The sequence below is a fragment of the Bacillus rossius genome, chromosome 6, assembly GCF_032445375.1.
Source record: "Bacillus rossius redtenbacheri isolate Brsri chromosome 6, Brsri_v3, whole genome shotgun sequence".
In the NCBI taxonomy this organism is placed as follows: domain Eukaryota; kingdom Metazoa; phylum Arthropoda; class Insecta; order Phasmatodea; family Bacillidae; genus Bacillus; species Bacillus rossius.
In genome coordinates, this window is record NC_086334.1 from 19,167,794 (window position 1) to 19,181,995 (window position 14,202).

The following is a 14,202-nucleotide window of genomic DNA, read 5'->3' on the forward strand; positions in this document are numbered from 1 at the left end:
AGTTTGGAACAAGAATCTGTGCTACCATCTGTAGAAAGGCAAAATGGCCCATTTTGCAAACAGTCAACAATATTAGAAACTGCATCTAAAGCCATTTCATTCACAATGGCAGTTGTCTTAGTTCTACCACAGCTATATTGCTTAGCCACATCACACTTAGGAAACATTTTTCTAAGCAGTGGGCCAACATGATCTGCAACACTGAAGGGTATGTTGTGTTCTACTAGAAAACCAGTGAACAAACACTCAGCCTGAATAACCTCATTTTCAACACTATTTGTGCCAAAGTAAGTGTTAATCTTTTTATTTTCCTGTTGGTATTTGAAATTGCTTACATGTTTCGCACACTTGATATGGTTAGTGATATCATTTTTGCCCCCATGAGAAATATTAATATCACAGCGACAGACGGAACAAAACGCATGCTTCTCACCTTTCTCCGACTTCAGAATACATGAAAACTGTGTAGAGTATGCCGATCTAAACACTTGAACGTACTGTTTCTTTTTATCACACATTTTATACCTTTTGTTGGCACATAAGTACTATATTTATGCAACAAAAAAGAAAAATAATCGACGTCTTGACTCAAACAACTTTATTTTTTTCTTGCTTCACTACACAACGAAATGTATGTGAAACTCAAATACACTACCAAACATAACTGTATCGTAAATATTTTGCTTTCACAGAACCACTATAGTTTTTTAATTAATGTAAACCAAACCACTATTTGTTATCACACACAACACTACACGCGTGGAGCATAACCTGCAATCTCATACACGACGGGCCCGTCTACAACAGTCCGAACATGTGGCCTCTGGGCGGTCCGTGTCCTTATCCCATAGATAAAGGTTACTAACTTAAAGTGAATGAATGACGTCACATTGTCACATATACAACTTTCCAGTATACAATTACGATGTCTGATGTCTGAATCTAACGATTTCGAAAGTATTTACCACAGCACACAGTACTGTGGAAGTGCGGCAAAAAAATGTCGCCGGGTCAGTGCAAATATATGGTATTCTGTACTGTAAACTACAGTACATGTACCACAAAATGCGTTTAAAACAATCCTGCAGCACGTTAAAATCGGTACTTCCTTTCTTCTTGCCATAAAAACCATTACAAAACTGTGGTATTGTACGTGACATTTACGGCACTGTTCTAACACAAATACGGTACATAAACTGTAAATATGGTATTTACCGATGCAAGTACACTATTTTATGGCACAAGATTGAAAACGCTAGCCCGTGAGTCAATGTAGAATTTCAGGCCAGCAGAAACGTAAATGCGTAAAATTAATGCTGCTCCCCGTAAAAACGTAAGAACTGCAATTACCCGTACAAATTACGGCAGAATCGTACAAGTTGGCAGGTCTGCAATAACACAAACCATTCTCAGGCTTTCATACCTGAAAGGTTGGTTTGTTCATGGTGGCCATACGAGGACAGTAATGCTTCCCAGGAAATCCTTGCACATGAACTTCAAGAGAGACAGGACGTACTGATGGTCTGAAGTTGTACAAACCCATCTGTAACAATTCACTTTTTATAAACAAACTAATCAAATATTAGGAAAAAAAAACTCATGATGCTTGTTATATATGTACAACACTAGATCACAAACAGCAATGTGAAATTCCCAATTCTGATAAGTGCTGAAAATTTCACATTTCATTATTCACTTGATTCTAAGTTGTGCTTGTCGTTTGGTCTTAATTCCTACAAATAAATTTATCAGTGAATTTAAAATTAACAAATTTTAAAGTCACAACAAAGGTGCCCCTAAAAATCAAGTCAATCTAGAAAATGTCAACAATTGTTAGACTTACCCCATTTTTAGAGTACAAAAAGTCACAAACATATTATAAAAATTAAAATATATTTTGTATTTACAACTACATTTTTAAGTAAAAACTAAAATCTAAAATTTTTTATTTTATTTTTTCAAATAATAAAATAAAATTTTATAAAAATATAAATTTTTTGCTGTTAAGATAATAAGAAATCAAAACAAATACAATTTAGCTAAACATTTTTGGTGCACTAACATATAGATCTCAGGCAAATGGGAATTTGTAATGTCCAGATTGAACCTGTGAATCTTTTGTTTTTTTAAATTTAAAATGGCTTTCATATTTATGTGAAAAAATTACAGCAATAGCATTAGGATTGTGATATTTTGATGTTTATTGTCGAGACACCAATCTGACAGTAACCACACTTCACAACTGTAATTGTGAAAGTAAAAGTTGTAAAACTCAGATGATGATGATTTTCAATAAAATATGTCGCAACACATTAAAAACGAACTTTTCACCTGTCCTATTCCCAGCCAGTTGGCCAGGTCCTTGGCGTTGGCCAGCGCCGTGGAAAGGCCGACGACCCGCAGGCAGCGCGAGGTGTGGGACGCGATGAAGTTGGTGCGGGACACTATCACCTCCAGCACGGGCCCGCGGTCCTCCCCGAGCAGGTGGATCTCGTCTATCACTATCAGGGCCACGTCCTGCACGTAGCTGCGGGTCTGCCAGCTGCGGCTGATGCCGTCCCACTTCTCCGGGGTCGTCACGATCACGTCCGCGCCCGCGATGGCGCGCACGTCGGGACTCACGTCTCCCGTCAGCTCGACCACCTTGCGCCCCAGCTTCTGCTCCAGCTTCACCTTCCAGTCCTGGATGCGCTCCCGCACCAGAGCCTTCAGAGGCGCTATGTACACCACCTGGCGACAAGAACAAGCTCTCGCAACGTAACTCTACTGTTACACGCTATTGCAGTGTAACAGTGGCTCTAGAGTTTACAAATTTTTGTCTATTTACTAGGGATGGGACGAATCCACATTTTGGTCGAATCCGAATCCTTGTTCGAATCCTCAGTGTTTGTCATCGAATCTCGAATCCCAGTCCCACACTAAACTTCACATGTTATTAAAAAAATCACACATTTATTTTAAAAAATACATAGGCCTATGTATTAAAAAAAGCACATGTGTATTTATAAAAATTATAAAATAAGTGCATAGTGTATACGCCTGATATAAAATAGAGACAAATAACCTCAAAAACCACACATGTAAGTTTTCATCGGTCTAATTCTCTGTTAAATTAATCCTTCCTATGTTTTCAATAAAATATGTTTGTATAACAGACACTATTTAAAAAAAGTTACGTTTTTTTCTGCAATGTTATATCATTGAAGGTTGGAAATGATCGAGTAGTTATGCTAATTGACAAAATACAGCGTAGTTTATCTATGTTTGTGCTATTTCCGTTACCTTTACAATATAGTTTAGGTATACAATTTTCTAGAGCTGGATGAACCTCAGTTCTCTGGTTTCGAACCGAACCATAGCAAAAAAATTTCGAACCGTGCCGAACCGAACCTCATACATAAATAATTGTTTTGAATTAAAATGAACCGACCACCAGCATTTTGGTCTTTAACTGAATGGTGAGAAAGAAAGGTTCTCCAGCCATATGTAAAATTAAAACATTATATAGCTTAGCTTTATTAAAACATTGTTAAACATTTTATAAGTAAAGTTTATACAAAAAATAATGAAGGAAAGAAAACAGTTTAGAGAAAATCATATACTTTTAATTCATGAAGAAGTTCCATCTAAATTTCCAAAAGACTATCTTCCTTTTTCAGTGTACACCAACCTTCATTTAAAAAAATATATTATTATAAAGATGACGAACATTCAGCATAAGGCCACATAACATATTTTTGTGGTAGACATAACCTAACATTTTTAATAAGTAAAACTTTTTAATAGGACATAAAAAAAAGTCAAATGTGAATTAAGTTACCTATCTACCTACATTACTAAACCCGCTGACTGCAGTTGCTGTTTTCTTGGAAGAATGCTGCTCGTCAGAAGAAACTTAGACATTTTTTGGGGTGGTTCTGGGTCATCTGGATCGTCATTATCTTTTCTCCATTTGGAAAACTTAAACGACGTAAGCCTGCTCATCGCAAATCACCTCAAGAACAATTATATTGTAAACGTAACGTAAGAAGTGTGGTTATAGAAATTTGCGTCGGAAAAAAGAAAACACGAGAAATAATGATGGCTGCCGCGACTACGCTAGTCAACTTAGTACCGTACTGTAAAATTTACTGGACCAGTAATTTTAATAAACAAGATTAAATTAATATTTTCAGTACCTGACTGTTATAACCAAAAAGGCCAAAGAAAATAAATACATCCCAGTAATTTAAAATACGTACCTAATTTACGTAATCATTTTCTACCGCATTTGTCTTGTGTTAACTTGATCACGTTAGTTTTACCGAAATACGAGTGTTCTCGTACATGCGCTTTAGTTTAAAGTATGGGGTACGTAATCTTTGGTGATTTTACAACACTTCTCGTACACGCACTATAGTTAAAGGTATAATATACAATACCTTTGGCATTTGTACTATAGTTTATATTACGTAGTACGAGAAATGCATACAAAATTCTCTAAAGTAAACAAAAAACAAAGCGCGCCTATATGAAAAAATGCTATGCGAGTTATGCGACGATTAATAAATTTTTTTTTTATTTTGTCTGCGCTTGAAACTGTTGAGGCGACGATTATGCGATAAAAGTCGGAATATTACAAGTAATGGAATTTTGTTGTGTTGTTTTGTGAATGGTCTCAAATGGGGGTTAGAAAATTATAAAAACGTATATATTTTTTTTTAAACGAACGTTCAGTTTTTCGAAAATATTTTAAGAGGTTTCGAACCGAACCGAACGTAAGGGTTCGGTTCGGTTCGAAATTTTCGAACTTCGGCCAGCACTACAATTTTCAATTACTACCTAAAACTCTTAAAAACCCACTTCGAATCCCACCTCGAATCCTACCTCGGATCCTACGAATCCTCGAATCCATAGGATTCGGTATATTCGACGAATCCAAGATTCGAAAATCCCATCCCTACTATTTACAGAAAAACTCTCTTTTTCAATAAAAATTCCCTGTTAACAAGTACTTTGACAAACTTCTTATCAGGGATTTACTGTAAATGAGATTGATGTAACAAACAGTATCTGTTGAAAGTTGCTTTATTTTATTCAATATTCCAATAATCTTGTCAAAAAAATGCCACTCTTCTCTTTGCTTCAATGACAAAAATGTTATGAAAAATAGTAAACTGGACCGCGAAGAGAAGACTCGTGCAAATCTGCAACATGGTTATACTGTGATTGGTGACTTAATTTAGGTTTCCTACTCTTTTCTATCGAGGACAAAAGTTCAAATAGCGAGGAGTTCAACATTCACGACTACCGTGCTCTGGGGCGACCAACACTGTTACCTTCCTCCCCGGGTACTTGCTGAACACCCTGAACATGGCTATCTCGGCGGCGATGGTCTTGCCCGAGCCGGTAGGAGCGCCCAGCAGCACATTGTTGTCGGTGTGGTAGAGGCAGAAGAAGATCTGCGTCTGGATGGGGTTGAAGTGGGAGAACGGGTAGAGCTTCTCCAGCGCCGGGTCGTTCAGGACCGACACCGGAAGAGGCTGCAGCTCCAGCAGATCTGAAACCAGCATGCCCACAGCCTTCGGTGAGCCATGACATCTTTAGCTCGCAAACACATCAATTTTTTAATAGTGAAAGTTCTTTAATCCAGCACATTTGAGACCACGGCCATGCCGGATTAGTAGCGAACAAGATTATATAGTGAATTACGATAAAACCGAAATAACTTCGATACAATTTTTAAAATTTATTCAAAAGCAACAGGTGCAAAAATCAGTACAAAAACACGAGTACAAAGAATTGCAGTTTCTTTCTTAAGTGAAAATCATCCAATTCTATAATTTTCATTAAAAAACTCAAGGTGTTGGATGGCCGACGAAGCCCTCGGCAACAGGAGTGCCGGGTAGAAAATGTGGAAACCTGAGCACCTGTGTGTGGCGGGTGGCTCTCCGGCAGAATGAGGTGCTGAAACGTCAGCGGCAGCACTGTCTCCGAGCCCAGCCACTTGCCGCTGATGGCTCTCACGTAGTACTGGGACGGCAACGTCTCCAGCAGCGGGATGGTCATAACCAACTCCTGGGCCTCTTGCTTCATCACCTGCCACAAACATATTGCCCTTAGAACAACAACGCACCCATCTATTGGTATATCACCCACAAAGAAAGTTTTTAATTTAGTTCGACAATCAATAAAACTGAAATAACCCACATAATTTTAATGGGGCAAGTAATCATTACCACTGGGCCCGCATCTTTAAGAATGCAAGTAATCACGCTAATAAATGTCTGTTATTTTCCATTTATATTTTGAAACTGGAACCGGAAACAGCAAATATTACGAGTGTTCATTCTTCTATGCTACCAAAGGACAGATTGGGACAAAAAGTTCAAGTTGACCAATGTATATGGACTAGATATGGGTCAATCAGTGATCAGTGTCCATCGGACACAATATAGGTTATTGCAATCGTAGACGGGCCTCAAAGGCCAGACTTAACAGAACCAACATGATGATGATCATAAAATACTTTATATAGCCTATATATGTACAAACCTCTCACCTGTTACCTATATTAAAAGATCATTGTTTTGTTTTACAAGTGGGTGACACTAAATTACTTTCAATTACATCTTTGGAAAGAAAAAAAAATTCAGAACAGTATAATTTTAAAACCAATCACTCAAGCATACCTGTTTCCTTGTAAGAATGAAAAATTCTGAATGATACATATAGTTAGTAACGGGATCTTCAATCCAAATGTAAAAATTTTCTGAAGTTTTACCGTGAAATCTGTCATTCCACCTAGAAGCAAAAAACAAAGATCACCTTCATAAGCATAGACCTGATAATACAAAAATGACAATTCCTTCAAAAACCAAAGCAGATACATTCCAAGAAAAAATCTATCAGTAGTAAGTAAGCAATTTTGAGATCAAATGGTGTTACCTATTCATAAATGCACTACGTGTTTCCATACAAATTTGTTGCAAATTATTTTGGGTGGCTCATCAGTCAAAGTATTTCTGATTTTGTTGGAAACGCCAAGTTAACAGTCGTATGGACTTATCATTAAAATGGACGTTCAGGGGTTTGTACCCTGTCATCTTGGATTTTTTTTTTAAATATGTTACTGTGAGGAATATTATTTCTTTAGTCACGTTACTACAGGATATTTGCTGTGTATTAATGTGTGTGTATGTATGTATGTATGTATGTATGTATGTATGTATGTATGTATGTATGTATGTATGTATGTATGTATGTATATATATATATATTAGTGTTGGGCCGATTCCTAAAATATACCGATTCCGATTCCATTTTTGATTCTTAAATTAAAGGGTCGATTCTTCGAATCCGATTCCGATTCCTTAATTTTTATCTGACAATGTTCAACAGAGTAATATACTCAGAAAAAAAAAGTTGTTTAAGTTTTTAAAAATGTAATTGCTTTGTGTTTAATTTTCTGTGCAGAAATTAACATTATATACAGCTTATATAATGTTAAAAAGCATGTTCATTACCATCAAGTTTACGCTACCTTGAATTTCTAGCACAATTTAGACTTTTAACCTTGCATATAATTAGACAAAACACGTGTTCAAACACTGCCAATAATCAAAGATGTCGTATGACGTAAATTGTAAATAATGTTGTAACTTAACCAACTTTAGATACTTTACATTATCAACTCAATTAATTTACTGTAAAAAAAAAAGAAGTTTTGTACGGTTAGGTTAAGAATTTTATTTTCAAGCACAACTATAAATGATCCAAATAAAATGACAATATAACCTCGTTTTAACATATTTCAAGGGACCAGGGTGAAAAAAAATAAAAAGAGGGAAATGTAAAAATAAAACTTTACTATCTCATTATGATGGAAGCAAATATGCACCACACTAAAATAAAATGTCAGAGATGCTTACTTTTAATATATTAACTAGAACTTAATTATCTCACTTGGTGAAAAGAATAAATCCATCCAGTCTTGCAGTTCTTCACAACCGTAAAACGAAAATAAATTTTCTGTTCTTTAGTAAGAAAGATCTGTGCAGGTTTAAGCATCTCAAAATTTCCAATTTTATGGTGAGCTATTCTTACACAAAATATTTAAACTCTTCAAATAATCGCGTGCTAACATTTTCATTCCAGAAATTTATCGGAAAAAATTCTGTTAAACTAACACAACTACTTTCAAAGATAGTTTATGTTTAGTAATAAAAATTTACGAACGTTTCAGCAGCAATGTTTGGAAATTCAGATTTGACAACTGCCTTTCCAAAATATTTCTAATGTAAAACGAGCATCGCTAAACACGCACAATAATGCTGATTTACAGCAATTTGGATATGTTGCTTTTAAACTTATTTTAATATGGTCGCAGTAATCCAGTGTGAATTTTGGTAAAATCTCTTTAAAAATTATTTTATTTATAATTCTTTGAAGTTTAAAGTGCGGAGATGTGAAACATCTTAATTTTCACGTTCACGTCATCAAAGATTTGGTTCATGGCCGTATGGTTTACCGTGGCAGGTAGCACAAACAAAAAATTAAGTTGTTTACAATGGAAAACGTAGCTGCCATGATCAAATAGTTAACGTTTAGTAAATAAAATTTACATTATTTTCTTTAAACAAATTTGATGGTTTTGTCAAATTATTTTTGAAGGTTTACTATTAAATGCAGTGCTGCTGCAAAGTAATTTCCGAAAAATGCTTTCGCTGAAAGCGGGAAAGTAGATACTGCATTTGTACTGTAGGGAAAATGGCGGTGCAAGTAAATAAATACGTTAATCACCGAAATTCGTAAATCTCAGTTCCGTAAAAAAAGATTTTATTATGTAGTTTAAAAATTATAATTGCATACATTTTAATATTTTCTTACGTTGCATGGGAGATGTATTTTGCAAACTTACAAAAACAATGCAGGAATCGGTCATGGTCGATTCCAAAATCATTGTATTCTGAATCCCGCGATTATGGTGGAATCGGTGGGACCGACCAATTCCGGAATCGGAATCGACCCATCACTAATATACACACACACACACATGTATATCTAGAGCTGGGCGGGATCCCGATTTTTCGGGAAATTTCGGGAATGAATTTTTCCCGAAATTATTCGGGAAAGTAATATTTCCCGAAAATTTATATTGATAATTTTTCTGATAAAATCACTGCGTAACCTATCTTTAGGTGTCTTCGTAACGGAACATAAGTTTTCTGTGATGACAGTAGAACCTCATTTTTACGTACCTGAGATATACGAATTTGCGTAATTAACGTATTTTTTTTACTGGCACCGTTATTTTCCCTATAGTTTTAATGCATTATTTTCCCGTTTAATGCTAAGCATTTCCTGCAATTAATGTTGCATTAGCGCTCCATTTTATAGCTAACCGTGACACACGTTTAGACGGAACAATAAAAGTAAAGCGAATTGTGTAAACTGTATTTAGTTTACTTTACTACGTGCGTTGGTGGCCACGGCAATTTCTCAGCTTCGTTTGCCATTGTAAACATTTTTTTTTGTGCCACTTGCCAAGGTGTACCATACGGCCATGAGTAAAACGTTTGGTGATGTGAACGTTCAAAGTCTTGTAAATATGGCGTCTTCGTGCATGTTCGGTGATGTTCGTTTTAACAAATAAGAAATATTGCGGAAAGACGTTGGCGACACTGATGTATATTACATCGAAATGTATTTGAACGTTCATAATTTTGGTGTTTAGGGCAAACGACGGTGAAAGCAAAGATAGGCGTTGAGAGAAACTGTGGTGAAATGTTATTTCTAAATATTTACATATCATAAAGTTTGTCACCGATGCTGTTCCACACACAAAGCCGAGCGCCAGAGATTCAGGTTCCTTTCTCTACAGAACAAGATATTCAATGTATTTTACTCCGGTTTTAAAAGCATTGTGATATTATCTGTGTTGGCGAGTATTTTAGTGTGAAGTTTTTTACATAAGGTGTGTGTGTTTACGTACGTGAATTTCATCATGGAAAGTCGCCACACCAAATTAAAAACTCCTATCTGGTCTTTTTACCAAAAAATGCCAGATAATGTGTCTGCACAGTGTAAACAATGCAAAAAGGTTTTAAAAACAAATTTTGGTAGCACATCTGGGTTGCTTCGACATCTGATGCAACATCCAAATTTGAAAAAAGAACTTGAACAGATAGAAGCAACACGGAAAGGCGGAAATATTTGGGAAAAAACTTTAGAACCAACAAAGAAGCAACTTCGCTTAGACGAAGCTTACAAATGGCCTTCAACACATGAAAGGGCCATTTCACTGACGAACTGTATTGGGGAATGGATAGCTGATGCTATGTTGCCATACAGTACAGTGGAAAATCATAAATTTCAAAAAGTCCTTAAAATAGCTCAACCACTTTATTCAGTGCCATCTCGTAACACTTTTTCAAGAAGAGTAATACCTGAACTGTACAACAAAACAAAGGCAAAAATGTCTGAACATATTGCCAATGCAATAAGTTTATCCAAAATTGCTTCTTTATCATTCACTTGTGATTTGTGGACATCTGCTAGCAACGAAGCATTCATGTCGCTGACATGTCATTTTATTGAAGATTTTGACATGAAGAAGTACTGTTTAGGGTGTTACAGCTTTCCTGGTGGACACACTGGTGAAGCAATTAGTGAGAAACTAGTAGAGTGCTTCAATGAATGGGACTTAGAAAATGCAGGGGACAAAGTGGACATGTACATTGTGAGTGATAATGGACGAAACCTTAAGTTGGGACTTTCGCTATGCAAACTTAAGTTTACGCAGCTGCAGTGCTTTGCACATACACTGCAGCTTGTATTGCAAGATGCTGTTAAAGTAACATGTGAGATCAAAGAGGTACTGAAAAAGTCACGTTCTATTGTTGGACGATACAAACACAGTGCGCGAGCAACTGAACAGTTGCATCGAATTCAAGAAGAACTAGATCTGCCGGTACTAAACTTGATTCAAGACTGTCAGACAAGATGGAATTCAGAGTTTTTAATGCTGAAGAGATTGTTTGACAACAAGATACCTCTTTCTCGTCACTTACCAACACTGAACATGGACAATCTGCAGTTGAGTGAATGGAACCTTATTGGCTCTTACATTAATATATTGCAACCATTGTATGATGCTACAACCCAACTTTGTGGTGAACGTTCACCATCAGCATCAATGGTCATTCCGGTCATTTTTTCTCTAAAAAATTGTCTGAAGGCCTACATCAACACCAATGCAAAACAGGGATGGGAGTTTGCAAATGAGGTACTTCTGGCTCTCCAAGCACGATTTCCATGCTACGATCGAAAAGAGCCATACTATACTGCAATGTTAGTAGACCCGAGGTTTAAGGCTGTTGTAATTCCAACGGAAGAAAAACTTTTGGCACGTAACCACCTGGATAAAAAAGTAAAAGAAATCACACAGGCAACGGCACAACCAGGTATTGTTTAATTTATTTGTAGGCCTAGTTATTTTATTTATACAAAAGCCACTATAGCATTGTGTAAGAATGTGGTGTTTCTTTTTCTTTCAGTAACAACTGCAGGTACCAGTGAGTTGGCACAGAGTTCTACTTCTCTCTGGAGTGTTTTTGACGAACTTGCTGAGAGCGAATCAAGTAACCAGATCATGTCATCAGAAACTGATTGCTATTTCAGTATGCCTGTTATACAAAGAAGTGATGATCCCCTAAAGTGGTGGAGAGAAAAAGGAAAAGATGCGTTACCTAACGTGTGTAAAGTTGCAATGCAGTATTTAGGCATCCCTGCAACAGAAACAGCAAGTGAACGTGTGTTTTCTTCTGCTGGGAACATTGTATCCCCCAAGCGTATGTCCCTTACCTCAGAACATACAGAGGAACTGGTGTTCATACACGAAAATGGAGGCATTTCATAGTATTGTTTATTTTTTCAAAATTTTTATTTTAATACTATGGCTTTTAAAAGTTAAAATGATATGGTTTTGATAGCCCATTTTTTAAATAAATAAATTTGCTTGGATACAAATTGCACTTTTAAATAATTCCCGTTCCCGTCCCATTTCCCGAGGGAAATCATAGCTTCCCGCCCGAATTTTTCCCGAACCAAAATTACCTATCCCGTACAGCCCTAATATATATATTTACCCCCCCCCCCCCCCCCCCCCCAATTATTCTTTACGTTCCTAAATACTACTTCTATGAATTTGTTTGTTTGAACTATATTTTAACTTCTTAGTAATACTGAATATTAGGGCTGATCGGTTGACCGAATTTTCGGTTCGGTTCGGTCATTTTAGTAAAAACCGAAGCCGAACCGAATTCCCAGAAAAAACCGATGATTCGGTTTTTATTAGGGCATTAAAAACTAACTTCAAGTATCTACCAAATAATGTATTTAACATTCATATTGGATAAAAAACGTACCGCTTGCATAATACATCAAAACACATTTAAGACGCATGCTAAGTTTTTCACTATAAAACGTTTAAATCATCTATTCTCTTAATGTTCGCCATTTTAACCATGGGATAGTAAAGTCTAAGCGTTTCTTACAGTTCACTATTTCCTATGTTTAACGTCGGAAGTTTCTGTCGGAATACTACTATTTTCTCTTAAATATATGGTTTTTTCTTATTTAAAGGATATATCACTTCCGTTACTAAAATAATATTTATTTAATTCCGGTTCGTAAGCTAAAACGGTAGAAGTTCCGTAGCATTGCTTAGTTCCGTCCGTATTCTGCAGGGCGCTCACGACGCATGGCGTCACTCAGTTCTATTTTCACATCACAGAATGCGCTATACGTGCGCTAGGATCGATTAGTTGCCTTCCAAGTTCCGTTCCAAATGGGAGAATGAATGTGCATGTCGTCAGACCCTTCAGATGTAGTTTGTTTACTATTCGCGCGTGATTATTGCGGCTTTGCGTCGTTATAGTCTAGAGTATTTGATTTCTCGTAAAATAAAAATTCTTTTTTGCCACTACGTCTTGGTAATTGGAGGCAACTATGAACATCTGTGACGAAGGAATTAAAAATAATACCGCCCGTGTTCCGCAAAGATCATGATGTTACGCACGTGACGGAAAAAAAATCCTAGTAAATACCGCATACTAAATATGAATACTTTACTTGTGTATTTTGAAAATATGGTCATTATGATTCATTCTGCCTTTAATGCACTGGTAGGTTAAGACGTTTTCTTGGTTAAGACGTTTGTTTATGTTGGCTTGTCCATTAACTCCCGGCATAGAGGCTACAGTAGGAAGTTTTTATTTGTATATTGCTTTTAATCACATTATTGCTATTGAATTTTATTCCAGTACATTTCATAAATTCAAGCTGGCAACAAGGTTAATGTAATACTAATTATTAATGTTCTAAACTGTTTTGTTCTGTTCCTTTTTACACATATGGTTGTTTCAGTAGCATATAAACTTATTTATAAATACAAATAGTAGTTGAAAATAACTTTTATATTGCTGAGAAAGTGACTCCCCTAAGAAATTAAACTTTTGCAAGATATTGCAAGTAATCAAATACTATAGTGGAATTTTTTTTTGGTATGACAGCTCAAAGAAAAATTTTGAAGTAGTGACCGAACCGAACCGAAAACCGACATTTTTAACAAAAAACCGAGCCGAGCCGAACCGAACTGAAAATGTGGGAACCGATCAGCCCTACTGAATATCTTTGCTTTTTCAATACATTATTGACAACGAATAGAAATTGATTTGTGTGATTCTCTAAGTATTATACTTTTTTATTATAAATTTATAAAACTATATCAAGGTATAAAAATCACACAGAGATTTAATTTTGTACTGTTGCATGGAGATAAATTATTTTTATATTTTAAATCATGGGTAAATTTTAATTTTAATGTATTTAATGAATTATGTAAGATTTGTAACGAGGACTCTGATTAGTCAAGCATTTACTGCTGACGATTGAGGTATTCAGGAGCAATTGTTTTGAACTTTAGTTTATGGTCAGTTTACAAACTAGAATGTCACGTTTTATTACAGTCCCCAACATTTGGAATAATTTTCAAGGTTTATAATGTTAAAGAAGATTCCAACAGACATTATAGAAGAAGATTGATAAGTTTTAATTGTAAAGGAAAGCACATTCATTATATGGAAATTTGCTACCTAATAAAATAATCAAATGACAGTGAACTTGATTTACAAGAAATATTCAGATACTAAATAAGTTTTG

General features: G+C 35.8%; 1 protein-coding gene across 1 annotated transcript in view; it reads right to left on the reverse strand.

Annotated features, from left to right (window-relative positions):
- The window catches only part of LOC134532765 (activating signal cointegrator 1 complex subunit 3), an 86,915-nt gene that overhangs the window by 27,572 nt on the left and 45,141 nt on the right, over positions 1-14,202 (reverse strand). The window contains exons 24-28 of the mRNA XM_063369595.1: positions 6,672-6,783; positions 5,910-6,078; positions 5,319-5,539; positions 2,332-2,730; positions 1,424-1,543 (exon numbers count right to left, since the gene is read on the reverse strand). Coding sequence (XP_063225665.1) covers positions 1,424-1,543; positions 2,332-2,730; positions 5,319-5,539; positions 5,910-6,078; positions 6,672-6,783 — 1,021 coding nt within the window. The remainder of the gene's footprint in view (positions 1-1,423; positions 1,544-2,331; positions 2,731-5,318; positions 5,540-5,909; positions 6,079-6,671; positions 6,784-14,202) is intronic.